The sequence below is a fragment of the Olea europaea genome, chromosome 13 (assembly GCF_002742605.1).
Source record: "Olea europaea var. sylvestris chromosome 13, O_europaea_v1, whole genome shotgun sequence".
NCBI classification, from domain to species: Eukaryota; Viridiplantae; Streptophyta; class Magnoliopsida; order Lamiales; family Oleaceae; genus Olea; species Olea europaea.
Window position 1 is genome coordinate 15,449,473 of NC_036249.1, and position 22,865 is coordinate 15,472,337.

Sequence of the window (22,865 nt, forward strand, 5' to 3'; positions counted from 1 at the left end):
AGCCAGGGACTTTGTCCAATGCGGGCACAAATTTAGGTATCCGCTGCAGTATTCTTTTTGGCCAAAAGCAGTATATGAAAAAAAGGAGCTTCACGTGACTAATGCGGAGGAAATCTATAACAAATATTCACAAACGGGGTGAGCTATCCAGCATAGAAGACAATCTATATCATATGCATACATAAATATGACACCCTAGAGAAAAAAGAATATCAAATATAGAGTTCCAAAATAAATTTTGAGTCAAGAACCTCAAATAGCCACTAGCAAAACCGTGACAAAATTCTTTATAGAATACCAATTCTGACAAGCCTAAAGACAATCTCCCGTCCTCGTTCACTTGAAGAACTTTTCGAGTCTCATCCCAATTGAAAAATAAAAAATGTGAGAGATATTCCGAGAATGTCAAGCCCAAACTCATTAACCATTCCAGAAGTATGTAGATTTTCAAATTAAAGCAATTAGTGGAAGATGACTTGTTACCACCTACTGCAATCAATTCTATTATTTCATTTCACTTGCTTTTAGATTAATACGATAATTAATGGAAATGTACAAACAAACACACAAACACATTATACACATTTATATGAACAAAGAGACACGTTTTGTGCATATATTTATAAAACAACAGCTGAACAGCCTGAACTACAGAAATTGGATGAAACTGGGGACGATTTTAACTTTTAAATCAGCAAGCCTATGGGCTATGAATCCTATGATCATGGGTCTAATGTCAAGATAGCCCAATTTAACAAAAGGCCCACAATATTTTTAAAAAAATGGCCCAACAACTCATCTTCCCCATCAATTCATCCATGCTCTTCACTGCGACGGGCGGCTCTGGAGTTTTCTTCTTCTCTTCTTGGTCAGTTGGTCTAGATAGAAAAGGCATACATTACAAATTAGAAAAAATTAGAAGTTAGCCCAAGAAAAAACTCTTCTACCCTTCTTCCACTTCCAGGTTTCACTCTGCATTCAACTCTTTAAGTGATGCATGGATCTACTAGAAATCCCAATGCAGGCACTATCTTCATCTAGTGCATAAAATTTCAGTTCTTGAAATCCCAGTGCGGGCCGATGCCTGCACTGGTCCTTAGGTGACTCCGCCCCTACTTACTGGTTATATTTCCAAGGTCACCAATTTTCAATATGAAAATTGATTGAGTAATGCCATTGTCAGGGACAGATGCAGACATTTTACATTAAGGGGGTCACAATCAAACTTTTAAAAAAAGTGATGAGCTTTTTTTTATTACTTTATATGAGTTATAAAATGTTATACTACTTTTTCATCTTGATTATTTTTACATATAAAATTTTTTTATATATATAAAAAATTATCATTTTTAGGATTTTTTTATTATTATCGTTACTTTTGCCTCTCAATCAATTAATTTTTTTAAAAATAATCTAATAAAATTCCTAATAAAATTTTTGACATCATTAAAAACAAAAAAAAAATGATCGAGAGGAAAAGATAACAATAATAAAAAAAAATCCTAAAAATGATTGAATTTTTTTATATATAGAATTTTTTCAGATATAAAAATAATCAAGATGAAAAAGTGGTATAACAATTTATAATCTCTATGAAGTAATAGAAATTTTATTAAGAATATTTTCGTCCAAAAAAAAAAAAAAAATTTGACATCATACCACATATAAAATTTCCTAATAAAATGATGTAAATTATATCAAGAAATTTGTTCCACAAAAATAATAAATATTAATAAAATAATTGATTTTTTTTTTTCAAAAAAGACGAATTATACGTTTCTTTTTAGCATACACATTTGACGTACGTTTAACTATTTTCGATATTCATTTAAATAATTCAATATGTTTATGATATAGTTCTCGAAATAAGTTTCGAGAGGATATAGAAAATTTATGGATACGGCTAGCATATAATCGTCGAAAAAAATTTGAAGTTAATTTGTTATCGAAATTCTCGAAATAATAGTTTGGAATTGTCTACTTTGACGCGTCGTAACATTTGCTGCCATTGGTCATTTTGCACACCATTAAAGACGTAAAATATGAGGCCGTGAGTACTTCAAAATGATATTAAGAATGTAACATTTCAATTTCATTTAATATTCCATAGTGAACCCAAAAATTAAGAAAATATTATTATTATTATTATTATTATTATTATTATTATTATTATTATTATTATTATTATTTTATTTTTTTAAAAACTGGAAGGTCAAGTGACCCTATGGGGACCCCCTTGAGTTCGCCCCTGGCCACTGTCACATGAAGGTAGAAGATTCATCGATATGAACTTCTTTCTTCAGGAATAGCTGAATAACCATCAATTAACTCTTGATCCTCTTTGATCAAGCATAATAGGATCGAATTTCAACCGTCTCATTTAAAACTCAATAGTTATTCCTTGAAAAGCAGGCTGAATCTTTTATGGTACTCAATCACCATCATTTGAATTACCCAATCCATGGACTTAAGTGTCCTTATTGCACCTCAACAATCTCTCTATCAACATGATATTTTTGGGATTCTAACCCTTGATCTTTGCTTTGATACCACGTGATAGGATCGAATTTCAACCGTCTTATTTGAAAAATCAATTTGTATTCAATGAACATAATCTAAACCTTTTATGATATACAATTACTATCTTTTAACTAACTCAATTCATGGACTTATAGAGTGGCCTTATTCCACAAAGCTTCTGTGGCCTTTTAAGTTCGTCGTTGAATTTCATGGCACAATACAAGTCAAATAGTAGCAACTACCAACAAGAAAACAATTGATATGTTTAACTCAAATGAAACAAACAAATTACACTTCCTTCTTTTTTTCTTTTTTTTTATTTAAATCGTGATTACTGTTAACATATCAAAAGTGTCACATACAAATTACTACTAGTCCTTGATATGGATTAATTTATTTGATTTAAATTAATTTTAATTACATTTTTTTTATTAAAATCACAACTTTTTGATCATATATTTCGTCAACTTATATCAAAATATATTAAAAGTTTAATTTTAATTCCCACCGGATAGGGTTTAATATCTGTCACATTAAAGGCTCTAACTGGACATCACTACTCTTAATTCACGTGATTTGCTTTTTATTGTTTTTTCTTAATGTGAGAAGGACTCCGACTTAACATCAAAGAAACCAAAATAATGTGTTGTAGTTTTCAGCATTAATGATTTTTTAATAATTCAATGTCTTTTAGAGTGAGATTTGGATTTCAATTATTAAACTATAAATAAAATATACATATTTGCCTCCTTAACTTTTCAATTATTAATGGTTTTAGCAACCTTAAAATTAGAAAGTGAGTGTCTAATTTCAACCTATATATATATATATATATATATATATATATATATGAATCTACGTATCCACATGACAAGAACCGTCAATTTTGGTTTTTAAGATTGCACGCCAATTTTAAGTAACTTAATTTTTTTTTTTGGATAGAATCGTCAAAGATTTAACTCAAGGATCTTAATTGTGATTTCAATCAAACACATGCCAATTAAAAGGTTATGATATTTTCTCTTTCTATATAAAAAATAAAATAAAATTCTGTAATTGATAAAATATTAGAAATTAATCTAAAAAAATATATTTTTAATTTTAATTTACGAATAAGCCTAAATTTAAGGTTGACCATAGTTGTCATTGATTTGATATCCACCTGCCAAGACCGTTGCATTATTATTAAAGATAAATTTTCAAGACTCGTCCATTAATTTAACCACTCGTTTGATTCCTGTTATTTTAAAACTCTTTTTTTATAGAATTATTTTTAATCAAAGATTCAAACAATAAAATGTTTCACACGTAAATTCAAAAAAAAATTCTTACTTTTTAACCACACATTCTTAAAAAAATACTACTCAAAACTCTTTAAAATGAAAATAACGACAAGTGCTAAGATTAATCCATTTCTGATTTGATCAAATTGACTTCTAATAGATTGAGTTAATGCAGATATTGACAAGGCCACTAAATGCAAAGCTTGACTTTTACTTGTCTACGTGCTTTTGCGAAGAAGATGAATGACACAAGAGTCTTAAGCTCAATCCAATTTTTGATTTGATCAAATTGACTTCTAATAGATTGAGTCGATGCAGATATTGACATGGCCAATAAATGCAAAGCTTGACTTTTACTTGTCTACCTTTTGCGAAGAAGATGAATGATACGAGTGTGTTTGGTTGTGATTAATATTAGATTTTTTAGTAGATTGTAATAGAAATTTTTGAAATATATAATTAAAAAGTTATGGGATCCATGAAAGATATTATTAATATTTATTGTTTGACTTTGACTGAGATTAAAATCAAATTTCAATCCAAATCAAACAAGCTATAAAGCTTAATCCATTTTTGGATTTGGTCAAATTGATTTCTAATAGATTGAGTCAATGCAGATATTGACAAGGCCACTAAATGCAGAGCTTGACTTTTACTTGTCTAAGTGCTTTGCGAAGAAGATGAATGAACAAAAGTCCATGTGTTGAATTTATTATTCAATTGCTCGACTTAATAGATTAAGTTTTGAGAAAAAGCTTTAAAGTTTCGAACGAAAGTGAGAATTTGTTAAATTATGGAACTTAATTATTATTGATTCTAATTATCTTATAAATAGGGAGCCATATTCAGAGCATCTCCAAGAAATATCCAATAATTTGGAGAGTATCTATAAATTTAGAATGTTAAAATTTTGAAATACTCCAACAAATTTTTTATATTTAACACTTAATATTGTTTTATTATTTTCTTATATTTAAAATTGAAACACTTTCAGTGCATTTTATTATAAAGAGTGTTGAGAGCCAAACTCACTTTCTAAATTAAAATATTTATTTAAAAAGTCTATTGGAGCATGATTTTAAATGTTGACTCTTTAAAATAGAGAGCAACTCATCTTTGAAAAATCTGTTGGAGATGTTCTTAGACTTTATAATTATCATCAAAAAAAAAAAAAAAATGAAGAAGAAGAAGAAGAAGAAGAAGAAGAAGAAAAGAAAAGAAAGAGAAGCTAGAGAAAATAGGTTGTGATTTTCTCTTGTAAATCTTTTCTTCATCATAGTGAACCACATAAGTGAGGGATAATGTAATTTTATATTGAAGTGAACTTCTATAAATCTTGCATGGTCTTCAGTGTTTATTTTTATTTGTTTAAATTGATTGTTCTCGGTGGAATAGACTTAGGGTTTGTAATTCTTGGAGATATTAACAGAGCTTTTGGCTTTGATGGAGAGTAATGTCCGGCAAATAAGGAACATCACTAGGAATTCGCCAATTTGATGGTATGGATTTTAGATTTTGGATGATGTAGATCGAGAATAATCAATATAGTAAAAAACTGCACCACCCTTTTCTAAATGAAAAGTCGAAAGGAATAAAGGACGATAAATGAAAATTATTTGATCGTTAGGTATTTGATGTTATCCAATTGATATTGTTGAAAAACGTTGTTCACAACATGGCGGCGGAGAAAATCACGGTTGATTTGATAAAGATAGAAAATTCATCAATGTATAATAAGGTATATTTGATGAAAAAGTCATTTACTTTAAAGATGATCAAAGGTGCTCCAACAGTAGAGTGTCTCAATAAATTGAATACAATTGTCAATTAGTTGATTTCAGTCGAGATTATATTTGGTGACGAGGTCTATGCCCCAATCCTATTGGCATCGCTACCAAAAAGTTGGGAATCTATGAGAGCTGCGGTCAGTAACCCTATAGCCAATGCAAAATTGAAATTTGTTGATGTTCGTGATATTATTTTTGTTGGAGAAGTCTGCAGAAGAGATGTTGAAGAAGCTTCAATATCGAGTTCTATCCATAATGTCGAGAATAAGGGAAGGAGTTTTGAGAAAAAATGTTGGAAGTGGTAGGAATGTGGAATGCTGGAATTGTGGCAGGATTGACTACATGAAGAAGATTTGCAAAGCACTAAGAAGAATGAAGAAAAAAATAATGAAAATGCTAATGCAATGAGTAAAAATGTACAAGATACTTTACTCTTGCCGTTGACAGTGCCATTAATTCATGGGTAATAGAGATTCAGAGCTTCTTTTCTTACTATTGCACATCATGAGATTATGCAAAACTATGTTGCTGAAAATTATGGAAATGTATATCTTACTGATGGAGAACTTATGAATATTGTTGGTATTGGTGCTGTCAGTTTGAGGGAGTCAAATGGCGTGTATGAAAAATTCATAAAGTAAAGCATGTACCTAAACCGATGTGTAATCTAATCTCAGTTGCACAACTTGATGAAGAAGATCATAATGCGACTTTGGGTGGTGGTGCTTGGAAAGTTACTAAGGGAACCATGATTGTTGCTAAAGGATATAAATCTAGAACTCTATATCAGTTCCAACTGTAGAGACATGGCCACAGTAGCTGATTTTAGCTGTTAGTTCTGATTTGTGGTATTATAGGTTGGAAAACATGAGTGAGAAAATAATGAAAGTGCTTCATTTTAAAGGGAAGCTAACCGAGTTGAAATCTGTTGACAACAATTTGTGTGGAGGCTGTATTTTTAGCAAGCGGAATAGGGTTAGTTTCTCTAAAATCAGAAAGGAGCCAAAAGCTAGAAAATTGGAGTTGATTCATACGGATGTATGTGGACCTTCAACTCTTACTTTCCTTGGAGGTTCCAATTATTGTGTGATTTTTATTGATGACTCAGTAAGAAGGTTGTCTATTTTCTCAAAAATAAATTTGATATATTTTATGCCTTCAAAAGATAGAAAGCAATGGTCGAAAACAAGATAGATTTGAAGGGTGAAGTGTTTGTAGTCAAATAATGGGGGAGAGTATACAGATGATGATTTCAAAAAGTACTATGCTAATAATGGAATCAAAATGAAGAAGACCATTCCAGAAATACTACAACAAAATGATGTGACTGAAAGGATGAATAGGACTTTAATTGAGTATACTAGAAGTATGCGATTACATGTTGAGTTACCAAAGATGTTTTGGGTTGAGGCTGTCAACATTACAACTTATATGATCTACAAAGGTCCTTCAACATTATTGAACTACAAAACACAAGAGGAGGTTTGGAGCGGTAAATAGGTAAAACTTTCACACTTGAAAGCATTTGGTTGTATTTCATAACATAGATTTAACTACAAGAAGAAAGTTCTAATGTTAAATTAATAAAATGTTTCTTTATTGTGTGTGATGCTAATGAGTTTGATTATCATTTCTGAGATGATCAAACTTGAAAGATTTGATAGTAAGGATGTGATCTTCAATGATAATGTCTGGCATTAAGACATATTGGAAGCAGATCCTAAATACTCAAGCCCTAAAATGAAGAAACTCTGAGGTGATAACATTGAAAGATCTTCCAGTGACTGAGGTAAAGAATGTTGATGGTGAAAATCAAGGAAATATAGGATCAAAAATACATCAAAACACCCTGGTGGCTTAACCTAGAAAATCCAGCAAAGTTATTAGACCTCAACAGAGATATTCTTCAGCATTGTATATTCAATTGATTGATAGATTGAGATAGAAAGTTATAATGGAGATATACAGGTTAATGAATCAATCAAGTGGGAGTTAGCCATGAGAGATAAGATGGACTCGTTATTATCCAATCATACATGAAAATTGACAGAGTTGCCAAAAGAAAATAAGGCTTTGCACAATAATTAGATTTACTTAAAAAAAAAAAAAAGAAGAAGCCATGATTGAAGCAAGCGATATAAATCAAGACTGATTGTAAAGGAATTTCAACAAAAAAAGACATTGACTCTTGTGGCGAAATAAACCACGATTAGAGTAGTTCTTGGATTAACGGTAAAGGAAGATTTGTACCTAGAGTAATTTGATATAAAGACAACATTTTTTCATGCTGATTTGTAGGAAGAATTTACATGATGCAGTTACAAGGTTTCAAATTACTAAAAGAAAGAAAATGATATGCAGATTTCAAAATAGTTTATATGGTCTTAACTGAGTTTCATGACAGTGGTATAAGAAGTTTGATAGTTTTATGAGTAGTACTGGCTTCAAAAGGTGTTAAGAAGTCATTGTTCTTTTTTTCTTTTTTCTTTTTTTTTTGTATAGAACATTGGTAACTCCAATATTATCTTTCTGCTATAGGTTGAATGCAAGTGTTTGCTAGAAAGAATTAGATAAGTTGAAAAAAAAGTTATCTAAAGAATTTACAATGAAGTACTTGGATGTTGCAAAACAAATCGTTGGGGTGAGAATTATTATGAATAGTGACATCTTCAAATTGTCATAGGAAGAGTATGTGAATAAGGTGTTAAACAGGTTCGGGATGAATGATGTAAAATCAGTTAGTATTCCTTTTATTAGTCACTTCAAGGTATCAAATGAGCAGTTACCCTCTATAAAGTAAGAGGAAGCCTACCTGGCCAAGGTGTCTTATGCTTCTATTATTGGCAGTCTTTTGTATGCCATGGCATGTTCAAGATCAGACATAGCTTATATAGAGGAAGTTGTGAGTAAATATATGATCAATCTAGGTAAATAGCATTAGGAGGCAATAAAGTGGATTCTCAAATAAGTGACAGGTTCTTTAGATTTAGCCTTATGTTTCAAAAAATCAGGTTTGTGATAACAAGGCTATGTAAATGCTGACATGGTAGGAGATATGGATGATAGGAAGAATACTACTAGATATGTACACTTTTAGTGGTACATCAATTAGTTGGGTATCTAATTATAGAAGATACTTCCTCTTTCCACTACTGAGGTTGAGTATGTTCGTGTAACTAAAGCTAGCAAAGAGATGATATGATCATAGTTTTTCTTGAAAGAATTGGATCACAGGTATGGGAATTATGTGTTTTATTGTGACAGTTAGAGCGCTATTCATTCAGCAAATAATATGGTTTATCATACAAAGACAAAATATATACAAGTCCATATAATTTCATTATATCGACTTTGGAGGATGGAATCTTAACACTTGATAAGATTCAAGAGTCAAAATCTAACTAATATGTTGAGGAAGATGTTTCAATCTGAAACTGAAGTTTTGTACAACTTCATTTAGACATATCTTTTAAGGAATGGGGAATTGTTGTCACTACAGATGAGTCATTGATGGTGAATTAGTCTCCAAGTGTGAGATTGTTAAGTTGTGGAGTTTATTTATTGTCGGTCCTAATTTTTTTTCACTTCGTAGAGCTTGTAGTAGATCATAATTTATTTTATAAATATGGAGTTATCATTATGCTTTATAATTATAGAGATGTTAATTAAGATTGGTGTTCGATTTTTCTTGTAAATCATTTTTTCATCATAATGAATTACTGCAATGATGGGAGACAATGTAGTCTCACGTTTAAAGAAAAAATGATTCAAGAGAGGTTTTGTTCTCCAGAAATACTGGAAGTTTCTGTATTATTTCAACGTGAACACTTAGGCTATACATAAGAGATATTTAAACATAATTACATTGACAGAAGGATTCAATAGATAATAATAAATCCCATGAAATATGGTTGGTTTTTAGTCTGATAGCTAAACATCTCTCCATTTGTTGAGTTGGACAGCTTGCTTGATAACAGAGAATCCTTCCTTAGTTGAATCATCACGCTGGCTCGAGTGGATTACTATTTTAGTTTGAATTTGTTACCAGTAGATCCCCAAGATCACTTAATTTCTCTCCACTGGTTGAGGCTAAATTGTAGGAGTCTTTCCCCTTATTTCTCCAAGAATTTCGTGCATCCTTATCTCTCCATAGACTCCCACTGTTGTTGTAGTTAGATATGCCAGGCTGTGTTATGTTGCTAATACCCTCCCACAAACTTTGCCGGGGTTGGAGGCAAAGTTTGGTCCGAAAATAATGAAGGGCTGCTTTTGACATTGGCTTTGTGAAGAGATTAGCAACTTGATCATCAGAGGAAATATGTTGAGTGACAAGGAGTCCACTGGCAACAGTTTCGCGCACAAAATGATAATCCAACTCAATATGCTTGCTTCGGGTATGGAAAACAGGATTTACTGTCATATGAAGAGCGCTAAGGTTGTCACAATAGAGTGTTGGTGTAGATGGTATTGTAATGTGAAGGTCTTTGAGAATGAAGGACATCCATGTGAGTTCAGCTGCTGTGTTTCCCATTGCGCGATATTCTGCTTCTGTGCTTGATCGGGAAATTGTATGTTGCTTTTTTGCACACCAAGAGATAAGATTTTGTCCAAGAAATGTGCAATAGCCAGTGATGGAGTGCTTCGTTGTAGTACACCCTACCTAATCTGCATCAGAGAAAGCAAGTAGATCAAGTGTACAGTGTGAGGAAAAATGTAATCCCATTTCTATTGTGCCTTTGACATATCATAAAATACGTCGAACCATTTTTAAATGTATCATTGTGGGAGCATGCATGAATTGAGAGACATAATTAACACTATATGAAAGATCAGTGCGAGTGAGTGTAAGGTACTGTAGAGCTCCAACAAATCCTCAATAGTAAGTCGGATCTTCCAAAGGAGTATCATTGGAAGATGTTTTTGTTTTAGCTTCAAGAGGCGTACTCATTGGCTTACAATCAACCATATCGGATCGTTCGGGTATGGTTAGAGCATAGTGTGGCTGAGATAGATGAAGACCACTTGTTGTTGGTGTGATTTCCATCCCTAGGAAGTGATGAATAGGCCCCAAATCTTTCATTGCGAACTCACAGCTTAGTAACTGAATAAAATCTGAAACAAGTGTTGGATTTGATCTGCTGAGTAACATGTCATCTACATAGAGAAGTAAAATTAATAAGCCATAATTCGAATAAAAAACAAACAATGAGGGGTCAGCTAGACTACAAAAGAAACCATATTTTAGAATAAATGCACTAAATCAGTCAAACCAAGCTCGTGGTACCTGTTTTAGGCTATAAAGCACCCTTTGTAGTTTGCAAACGTGTGTCGGATGTTGGGAGTCTGCCATTCCTGGTGGCTGTTGCATGTAAAGATCTTCAGAAATTAAGCCATGTAGAAAGGCATTTTTCACATCCAGTTGGCGAATGGACCATTTCTAAACAAGAGCTATGGAGATTATCATGCGTATTGTCCCTGGTTTGATAACTGGAGAAAAGGTTTCAATGTAGTCCACTCCATAAATTTGGTGATACCCTTTTGCAACTAAACGTGCTTTGAGATGATCTAAAGACCTAACAGGTTTGAGTTTGGATTTAAACACCCATTTAGCTCAAATGACATGCATTTTTGGCGTGCGTGGAACAAGTGTCCAAGTGTCATTTTTATGCAGTGCATCTAGTTTTTCTTCCATGGCTGCTTTCCAGCCAGGATGTGCTAAGGCGATTTTGACATTGTGAGGCTCACAAGGTATATTAGAGGCTGTGCTTGTGTTTAAGGCATACTTAGGGTTCGGTTTTACCATCCCCAATTTCGATCAAGTGACCATCGGGTGAACTAATGGTGTTGAGGGAAAACACCTATGGTGAGAAGATTCGGTTGGTTCATTGATTATTGGTGGAGTTGTGATGTCGACGTGAGATTCTTGTGGTAGAACCATTTCGGGTGGATCAGTGCTATGTGACTCAACGCTGGGGGGTTCATGTGATGACTCAATGGGACTGAAGGTGTGGAAATGGGGTTCTGGAATGTGTGTGGAAATGGACAGCGGTGGACTGGAGGTTTTGAGATGCGGTTCTGGGGTATGTGTAGCAATTGGTAGTGGTGGACTAAGGGAAGGAAGTGAGGAGTCGTCCATAGTATTCCCTGCAGAAGAAGAGGTGTTAGCATGTGGCAACCAAGAATCGAAAATGCTCGTTACATGCGGCTAATTTATTGTTATGCAAGACGTGTTAGTCGGTTTATATGGAAAAATTAACTCATCAAATACAACATGACGAGAGATAAACATTTTTTTGCTTGATGGATGAAAACATTTATAAGCCTTGTGTTTTTCACTGTATCCCACAAAAATGCACAATAGTGTTTTCAAATCAAATTTATTTTTTTGTGTATCCCAAGTGTAGGGAAAACACTTAGAGCCGAAAACACGGAGTGAGGAATATACCGGGTGTGTTCCATGAAGTGCAAAGTAAGGTGTTTGAAAATCTAGAGCAGACGATGGTAAGCGATTAATAAGATATACAGCTGTGGTGAAAGCTTCTATCCATAAAAATAAAGGTGCGCCACAATGAAATAACATAGTCATCCCTAATTCTCTTATTATCCTATGGCTTCTTTCAACCATACTTGATTGCTCAGGGGTATATGGAGAGGATACCTGATGAACAATACCTGTAGAAAGGAAGTGAGTTGATAGTTTGGAATTGATGAACTCACCTCTTCTGTCTGAATGAAATATTTTGATTTGCTTATTGAACTGTCTACCAACATATTTCTCAAAAGCAAGATATGCATCAAAAAAATCAGATTTATTGCGTAGGAGAATAATCCATGTATATTTGGAAAAATCGTCAACCAAACAAGTATAATATCTGAATTTTCCAATAGATGAAACGGGAGCAAGTCCCCACAAATCACAATGAACTTTTTCGAAAATACTAGTACTTGAGTGTTCTGAATGAGAAAAAGGAAAACGACTAAGCTTTCCTAGTTGACAACTATCACATAGATTTTGAGGTTTAGTTGTCCCTACGACATCAATGAGTCCTGTATTTTTAAGCATACGTAAAACTGAATATTGAGGATGGCTTAGACGTTGATGCCAAACTTCTGTAGATCCTAATCTGAACTGATGAGAAAAATACAATTCTGGAGAAGCAGGTAGAACATAGAGATCACCCTTGCGTTTCCCTGTCGTTATTGATTGCCCAGTTTCTCGTTCCTTAACACAGAAATTAATATTAGAGCATTCACAATTAACGGGGAATTGAGTCGTTATCTGGCTTATAGAAAGTAAGTTTTTTTGTTAAGTTTGGAACCAAAAAAAACATCATTGAGAGGTAAGGCAGTGTTTTCTGTTTTATACAAGAGTCACCAATTGCAAGAATGGGCATGGAAGACCTATCTCCAATTAGCACAGAATCAGCACCAGAGTATTTACGAATATTTGTTAACATACCTGGCTTACCTGTCATATGGTTGGAGGCTTCAGTGTCCGTTGTCCATTTTGTATCTGCAATGTTATTGTCCAAGGTAAGAGCTGCGAGTGCCTGTGGAATTTCATGTTGTTGAGTGGGTTTCTTTGGCACCCACCAACATATCTTAGCAATATGTCCCATCATCCCACAATATTGGCACTGTTCCTTACGGTATCTGTTCCTTTCTGCAGGTGTCATTCGGCGCTTACCAGGCGGTGGAGGACGCCGTTGTGAATTTGTTGAAGGGGGGTTGTTGTTTAGCCACGGTTTGTGTCCCTTTGCTGTTGTGCCTGGAAACCACGTCCATTGGAACTGAATTTTTGTGAGGGTCCACGATAGCCTGAAGAGTTTGATTGTGGGCGTTGCTGTCCAAAAAAAGCCATTTGATGAGTGAGGGAAGCTGCTGGGACGTCTATGTGACTGGAGAACCAAGTTTGCCTTTGGTCGAAATTTTGGAGTTGAGAGACCAATTCAGAGTATGTCGGCCTGGGGGGCTTCACATTTCATATTGAGGACTTAGTCAGGTGAGGAGGCAAAAAACTTTTTCTTGGTCTGGAACGGGCTTGCCAATGGTTGCTAAATTATCACATAGGCCTTTGAATTTGCTAATGTGTTCGGCAATTGTTGTGTGGTCTTCTTTTCGAAGGTAGGTCACTTGTTGTCGTAATGTAAACTCGCGTTCTTGTGATTGTTGGGCATATGTATTTTTTGGGGCCTCCCAAACTGCATAAGCTGTGTCAAGGCTTACGACGAGTCCAAGACTTTCCTCAGAGAGTGTTCCAATGATCCACCCTTGAAGGAGGCGATCAGGCTTTCGCCATGCGATGTAAGCATTTGTTAATTGTGGAGTGAAATTTTCTGCGTTTTCTAGTTGGTTTCGATCTGGAGTTGTGAATTTGCTAGGAGCGGGATCTTCATTTGTGAGATGTCCGACCAATTCTTGGCTTTTTGCAAGGGCCAAAGCTTGCTCACGCCATAAGGGATAATTGTTTGGGGTGAGTCGGAGAGTGATGAAATTGCCGACATTGAGGGATCAAGTAGTCATATCTGGAGTCGATAAGCAGAAAAAAATTGTAGGAGCTGTGTTATGTTTCCTAGTGTTCACAATGGCTCTGATACCATAAAGAAAAAATGATTCAAGAGAGGTTTTGTTCTCCAGAAATACTGGAAGTTTCTGTATTATTTCAACGTGAACACTTAGGCTATACATAAGAGATATTTAAACATAATTACATTGACAGAAGGATTCAAGAGATAATAATAAATCCCACAAAATATGGTTGGTTTTTAGTCTGATAGCCGAACATCTCTCCATTTGTTAAGTTGGACAGCTTGCTTGATAACAGAGAATCCTTCCTTAGTTGAATCATCATGCTGGCTCGAGTGGATTACCATTTTGGTTTGAATTTGTTACCAGTAGATCCCCAAGATCACTCAATTTCTCTCCACTGATTGAGGCTAAATTGTGGGAGTCTTCCCCCTTATTTCTTCAACAATTTCGTGCATCCTTATCTCTCCATAGACTCCCACGGTTGTTGTAGTTAGATATGCCAGGCTATGTTATGTTGCTAATAACGTTGAGGCGAACTTATATAAATCTTGTGTTCTTATGTATTTATTTTTCTTCAAATTTATTGCTCTCGATCGAATAGAAATAGAGGTTATAATTCTTAATAGAATTGACATGCTTTGAACATATTCTTGCAAATGTGCAAGATGAATTCTGTAACGAGTGCAGAAGTTTCAAAAAAAAAAGTGCATGTCTCAATTAATATAGATGAAATGAGATTTTGAGATGGGAACCGTTGAGATGGTGAAGATGACGTAGTACTTCATTTATTGGGAGAATGTAGGAGATGTTCGAACAAAAGTCTCAACAATTGACTTAGACATAGGTTAGCTTTATGAGGGAATTGGACTTCGCCTCAAGGAAAAAATTAGACCCTCAAGATTGCCTAAAAGAATCCTCTAATGCTCAAGTGATCAGCTAGCAATTGTTACTTCTATGACTTAAAAGTTGTGACTTTCTGATCACTTGTGATTTCAAATAAATAATAGGTGTCTTTTAGTTTCAAACACCAATTAGTGTATATATATATATATATATATATATATATATATATTTATATAGGAAAAAATTAAGAGACATCTATTATACCTATTAATCTGCTTAAAAGAGTGGACAATAAGGAGAATAATTTGAATATAAGGACGAGCCTATTCCGTAAAAAATTCTACATAAGGAAAACGAATAGTGATTTAAATAAATTCTCGATACTAATGATGGCCTTCAATAAAAGTGATTGTATCTCTCTACATCACTATTGGTTAGATGAATTCTGTAACGAGTGCAGAAGTTCCAAAAAAAAGTGCATGTCTCAATTAATATAGATGAAATGAGATTTTGAGATGGAACCATTGAGATGGTGAAGATGACGTAGTACTTCATTTATTGGGAGAATGTAGGAGATGTTCGAACAAAAGTCTCAACAATTGACTTAGACATAGGTTAGCTTTATGAGGGAATTGGACTTCGCCTCAAGGAAAAAATTAGACCCTCAAGATTGCCTAAAAGAATCCTCTAATGCTCAAGTGATCAGCTAGCAATTGTTACTTCTATGACTTCAAAGTTGTGACTTTCTGATCACTTGTGATTTCAAATAAATAATAGGTGTCTTTTAGTTTCAAACACCAATTAGTGTAAATATATATATATATTTATATAGGAAAAAATTAAGAGACATCTATTATACCAATTAATCTGCTTAAAAGAGTGGACAATAAGGAGAATAATTTGAATATAAGGACGAGCCTATTCCGTAAAAAATTCTACACAAGGAAAACGAATAGTGATTTAAATAAATTCCCGATACTAATGATGACCTTCAATAAAAGTGATTGTATCTCTCTACATCACTATTGGTTAGGGTTTGGTTGTAGGTCAGATTTATAATCGAGTCATGCTATATATACAATCATTGTTGACAACATCTTACTTGGCAGCATTACATTCATTTATTTTAAAAATTATTTTTTACGTCAAAGCTCGAATTTTGACAACACATGATTATCAACCAAAGTTATCAATCATGTTTATAACCAGACCTAGTAAGCCCCTCCCTTACCCTACCCAACCGGTAAAATTGTGACACAATATTTAAAATAGAATGCTTATTATTATAACACTTGGTAGAAATGTAACCAGCAAAATAAAGTTGTGGCAGGGTTTCTTGAGCCGTGCTACATGTACAGATGAGAGGTTTATAGAGGCGGTATAGATAAGACACATGAGGTGGAGTGGGTGGTTCGTTTTTGGAGGGGAAAAAACACACACACACATGAGGCCCAGCCCCATGTGAGGGTCAATACTGACCTTTGGAGCAGGGAAGCTCGGGTTTGTTTCATAAAGCTCATTGGCCCTTGCATCGAATGATTGGATGGTAGAATTTATGACAGTATTGCCAGCCAATTACAAACCCTCAAAATTAATTACGAAAAATTTATCCAAATACTTGGCTTTGGTAGACCTGCTGCAGGAACATTAATTTTGTGGGGGCTTTTTCTAACCTCCAATAACGCGTATGAGAACATCAATTTGGTATGAAAATGAAAAAACCTCGTAAAAAGTTTCTTTTATACTATAACCTGAGCACGTGTGCATATGATTTATATAAAAAGTAAAATCAAGCAAAGTACTTTTATATAAAAAGTAAAGTACTCGTCATGATAAAATCAAGCAAAGTACTTTTGAATTGTACTAACCGTACTTGTCATGATTTTAAAATCGAATGACGTAATAAGATTATAGTAGGTAGACCGCTATTGTGAAACTATGTTAGACTTGATAACATGAGTCCTAATATGTATTTTATTATGAAGCACTCTAAAAATATCGACCTAGTTCATTTCTAGTTTAATGACAATGAACCGAACTGTATTTCGTTTTTGGCATTAGGATTTAGAAGCTAGCCTCTTGTACGAGAGGAATAAAATACGAAAACAAAAATGAAAATAAGCACGAGCAAATAAATGTATATACAATGGTTCATTTTCAATATGAGATCAAGTGAGTCACTTGCTATGAGAGATTTTCATTATCATACAGCAAAAAAAAAAATGTTATATTGGTATCACAAGTTACTTATTGCACCACATTGTAAGTGCACTCAAGGTCCTCAAGCTTTGCTTATTGTAACACTTATGTATTTAGCTTTTTCATCAAATAATTTTCTTCAAACTTCCCGTTTGATTGACATTCTTTGACCACAAAAATAAAAAATTTAACCGTTATCCATCACATCAAGCCACCATAATTGACTTTCTATTCTTGTATGAGTTTCGTAACAGCTATATTTTTCATTCTCATTCTTAGAAACATGGGAATCAAACGGTCTCATTACTAATGGTGGTTCTATTAGAGTATTCCATTGCTTATACTGCAATTAGGAAAAAAATATGTTTTATCACATTTGTATCTATTGTTTTTTATATTTAAAATGATGGACAAATAAATCTTTTTATGTACTCGTAATAGACCAAGTGGATGAAAACTGTTAAAATGGACAAGATATACTAATTAATAGAAGGTTGTTGAAGACAAAAATTTGACAATAAAATAATTAATGACATAAATGCTACAATGAGTGAACTTTGAAGATCTTGAATGCAATTAAAATATGATGGAACGTACAATTAAAAATACGGTGTGAACATAACTTTCCTAAAGGGTTTGCTCACACTTTAGATTTAGACAACAAAATATAAGCAGGGAAGGTACACTGTCCTCTCAATTCCTAGTTGACCTTACTGTCGAGGTTGACATAATCAAGCTCTGTAAAGTCTACCGAATAAAGACTTAACCATCTGGAATTCAGAGCAATCTTTAAAAATTATCATTTTAGTTTATATTATCCCTCAAAGAAGGCACGGACAAACCCTGCAAATTCATAGTCTTCTAAACTTCCAGCCTCTGTACTGTATTCTGTTTCATATCATTTTTCGAACTACTTTCAGACATAAATGCCGTTTCCTGTCTAAACTCGAACAGAAGTCATTTGCTGTTTTTGAACAACGACATGTTCTCTTAAGTCTCCATCTACCGTTTACCCAAAACAAAGAGTCCCATCTACCATTTTTCACAACTCATAAATGTGGCCTTGTTTGAATTCATTCAGGAAAAAAAAAAGTAAAAAACAAAAAATAAATTGTTTGCTGGTAACCTGTGTAATGGATATCCAATAACTGAACATGTCCGTTGTTGAAAAACAACAAGGTGTACTCTCTAAGAAATAGAATTTTGGACTAAAAGAGACGACCCTTTAGATGAAGTGATTAAAAGAGTACTGGCACCAACGTGAAAACTAATTTTAAATTAATAAATGAATTCGATCTTTATTTGTTTAAGCTTGTAGATGAGGTAGTTTAACGGTCTGAGTAGGCGTTGATGCAACGTCTCCGACCAGTGCTTTTAAAAGTTCTTATCTCGAAATATGGAGTTTACATCCACCAGTGTGTGAAAGGGCTTATTATCTTGGATGTATTATTTGATGTAGGAATTATTAAAAAAAAAGGATAAAAATAAATAAAAATATATATATTCACATATAGTTATTCACATACCTATGGCATGACTGAGTATCATTAACTGTAATAAAGATTGTTAGAAAAGTCACGCATCAATTTGTTGTTGGGAGTTGATGGATCCGAGTTTTATAAAGCCTATTGACATGCAACTTGGGCACTCCAAATACTGCTAAGTGTTTGATTTAAATTTCTCATCACATAAGAAGAAGAGTTTACAGCATAGATTACTTGCTGAATTTACAAAATTGATTACATACTCTCTCCTTATTTTTCTCTTTGCTTCTTCCCCACCCTATACCATATGGATCTTGTTCCAATGTTCTTGTATTGTATCCCACTCCTTTGTCTATTCTACAATTTTTGGATAACCTTTGAAAGAAGGAGGTATCAAAATTGTTACATTTTGGATTATGAATGCTACAAGCCAAGTGATGATAAGAAACTCAGCACGAGATTTTGCGGTGAAGTAATTAGGCGAAATAAGCAACTCGGCCTAAACGAATACAAGTTTCTCTTGAAGGCCATAGTCAGTTCAGGCATTGGAGAGGACACTTATGGCCCGAGAATGGTACTCGAAGGGCGAGAAATGTCTCCAACACTTGAAGATGCCATCATTGAAATGGATGATTTTTTTCTTGATACTATTGACAAGCTTTTCAACAAGACTGGGATTTCGCCTTCTGAGATCGACGTTCTAGTGGTGAATATATCGATGCTCACTATATGTCCTTCTTTATCTTCAAGAATTATCCATCATTATAAGATGAGAGAGGATATCAAGGTGTATAATCTCACTGGAATGGGATGCAGTGCCAGCCCTATTGCAATCAATATTGTTCAAAACATTTTCAAGACTCAAAGAAATTTGCAAGCACTTATTGTGACGTCTGAATCTTTGAGTCTAGGTTGGTACCCAGGGAAAGATAGATCTATGATTCTTACTAATTGTCTGTTTAGATCGGGAGGTTGTGCAATACTTTTGACAAATAAAGTGGCCTTGAAAGAAAAGGCCATGTTCAGGTTGAAATGCCTTGTGAGAACACACCATGGTGCAAAGGATGAATCCTATGCTTGTTGCAAACAAATGGAAGATGATCAAGGCTATTTAGGGATTCACCTAGGCAAGAATCTGCCCAAGGCAGCTACTCGTGCATTCATCGATAACTTGAAAGAAATTGCCCCAAAAATACTCCCGGTTCGCGAGCTTCTACGCTTCTCATTACTCACACTCATTCGGAAAATGACTCAAAAACACACTAAGACAGGTGCAGCAGCTAGGCCGGTGATCAATTTCAAAACTGGGATCGATCATTTTTGCCTCCACACAGGAGGAAAGGCAGTGATCGATGCAGTGGGACAGAATCTAAACCTCAGCGAGTACGACGTAGAGCCAGCCAGAATGACACTACATCGATTTGGAAACACGTCTGCAAGTAGCATATGGTATGTTTTAGCATATATGCAAGCCAAAAAAAGGCTTAAAAAGGGTAACAAAGTTTTTATGATAAGTTTTGGAGCGGGGTTTAAGTGTAACAGTTGTTTGTGGGAAGTGATGAGGGATTTGGATCAAGATGGAAATGTTTGGAAAGAATTCATTAATAACTATCCGCCAAAAACCATAACCAATCCTTTCCTAGAGAAGTATGGATGGATCAATGAGGAGGATCCAGATACGTTTCACGTCCCAGATGATTATGTTATTCCATAAATAATTTTTCTTTTTCGTGATCAATAAGATTATTTTACTGTATTGATACTGATTAAAATTAAGTCTGTAATTTTTTTTCTTAAGTGAATGCGGGTTCATAACCAAAAGAGCCTGCATGATACTTATGTTGAGCCCGCTACTTTGTATCCTGTTAGAAAACTTCCATTACAAGAGTGAAAATGTAATCTATTTTGTTGGGTTTGTTCAATGTTTGTGTTTCTTGTCTAGAAATGCAGAATATAGATTTTACTTTAAAGCTACTTATTTGTCAAACGTGTTTCCTAATATTACTTCTCATGTTCAGTCCCCCCTAGTTACTATCTTCCATGTTTTCAAATGTCACATACCTTTCTTGTAACATGTTTGGACATTAAGTACTCGTATACTTGAGAGGACGAAAATGATCTTTTTCTCAAAAAATAGCTGTAATTTTTAAAAGAGAGAATGATTTTTGACACACCTTTCTTCCATGTTTCTTGTAACATGTTTGAACTGAAATATCAGATTAGGAAAACAAAGCACTAGAATATATTGAGAGATGCTACATATACAATGGGTTATGTCAGAAAAATTGGCAGAATGCCAAGTGTCAGAATTTCATTTAACTTTGAGCAAAAAAAGATTAAAACAGCCAATCAAAATCCGTCATATCAGCATCTAGCAATTTCCTTGACAATTTTTCTGTACAAATAGCTTTATCCTCGTATATTTGAAATAAAGGTTTACAATTGTACTATACTATACCAGACCCCAGCGGTTTCACGAAAGATAATATTAAGCATTTTAGCATTATTCTTTAAAGCTGACACACAAGCACATATAGGGACAAATATTTGTATACCGACTAATTGCTTGCCCATTATTGAAAAACAGAGAAGTTGGGTGAAATTGACCTGAGTCGTTGGGTTGCTAGTATCCCCATTAATAACGAGCCAACTATGTAAGCTGCAGCAATTGCTCCATGTGAATATTAAGAATCAGTGTTTGTGCGATAAGTTGAGAGTATCGTCCCAAATGAAATAAATTTCAATTCAAATTTACCAGTTATGTATGGCATTCAAATTATATAAAACAAAATAGATTTTAATTTTGTGATAATTCTAAATTAATATAAGGAAGTAATAAAACTTTGGTTTTTGTCAAATTATGGTTGATTAAATTGGATTTCGAATCCATCTATTATTATCTATTTCAATTCTTAATTCGTAACCTAGTTCTGTTCAAATGTTCTTGACAATCAATAAAACTAATGTATTTAAATTTCTTTTCCAAAACAAGTTAATTCTATTCTAATCATGACCTGAATTTATTTCTAACCTGAATTCAAATAGTTAGAATGCATTAAATTTTAGATTATTTATATGATTGTACATGATAAATATTATTATTAACATCTGTTGCATAGGTATGCCTACCGCACACTCCATTGAACCATGTGGCTCTTGGGTCATGAAATTTTTGTCATAATTGCCAACCACGCACGTTGGTTTGTGTTGTATCATTCCTGAGCAGTTTTCGATATTTTGGTCACTTCCAATATTCAATTAAGATGATTCAAAATACGTTGGAAAGCTAACTCAAAGGCTACAATTCTTCTTGAGGTAAAATTTTTCCAATTTGAACATTTGCTATCCGAAAAGACAAAATCCAAAACATAACTTCTTCATCTCATAAAAACTATATCTTAACATAACCAAAAATTTTAAAAACACATGGTTAGATAATCTGCCTTTGGTCTTAGGATTAGAATTCCTATATTAAAACTATGAATTACTTCAAAATCACATCGTTAAGATTCATTTCTAATCATTCAATGCAAAATCGATTTGTGTGTTTGCGAAAATTCATGTCAAACATCATAAATTCATATAGTTAATCAAGTCCCGAAAGCTAATAACGCATTGTCAAATGTCTAATTCTCTAATATAAGTGTTTGTGGCTATATATATATTCTATCCATTAAACTTTCTAAATAACCAATGTAGCGAATTTTTGGCCGATGACTTTCAAATCAAATGATTTTAGGGTATCAAGTTTTAAATACCCTACAGGCTTAATCATTTAAGTCATAAAGGTGATAAAGAGATGTTTCACAATGAGACACATTTTTCTGTATTTTTTTTTTCATTTTTTAGGCAATAATTAGTGCAATGCCTCTTACTAAACACTTGTTCTCAAAAAAATCGACACATAACTTAAAATTTTTGCCTAAGTTTCATCTTATTGGCCTTAAACAATCAATACAAAATTTAATACACATAGAATCCACATTTATCTCAATGTCTCCCTACAATAGTTCAATAACTCACAAACTATTCTAAATATGGTTTAAGAATATAAAATTTAGTTGTTGTTTTGATTTAGCATCTAAAGTCCACTATATTTTTTTTCAACATATTCAAATTTTGAATCAAATTATTCCTTCATAATGCAAAACATAAATTTTATGCTCGAAAATATAAAATTTTACATGAATAAGGATAAATCAACCCTAACATGCAACTTT

The 22,865-nt window shown here is 33.6% G+C and overlaps 1 protein-coding gene across 1 annotated transcript; it reads left to right on the forward strand.

The window, feature by feature from the left end:
• Positions 1-18,800: 18,800 nt before the first annotated feature.
• On the forward strand, positions 18,801-20,567 carry LOC111407713 (3-ketoacyl-CoA synthase 12-like). Its single transcript, XM_023037355.1, has one exon. It carries the CDS (start codon positions 18,953-18,955, stop codon positions 20,357-20,359), a length of 1,407 nt encoding a protein of 468 aa, XP_022893123.1. The 5' UTR covers positions 18,801-18,952; the 3' UTR covers positions 20,360-20,567.
• The last annotated feature ends 2,298 nt before the right edge of the window (positions 20,568-22,865 follow it).

What these genes read in the sequence shown, in the direction of transcription:
- LOC111407713 (XM_023037355.1), top strand. Translation starts at nt 18,953, where the DNA reads ATGGATCTTGTTCCAATGTTCTTGTATTGTATCCCACTCCTTTGTCTA.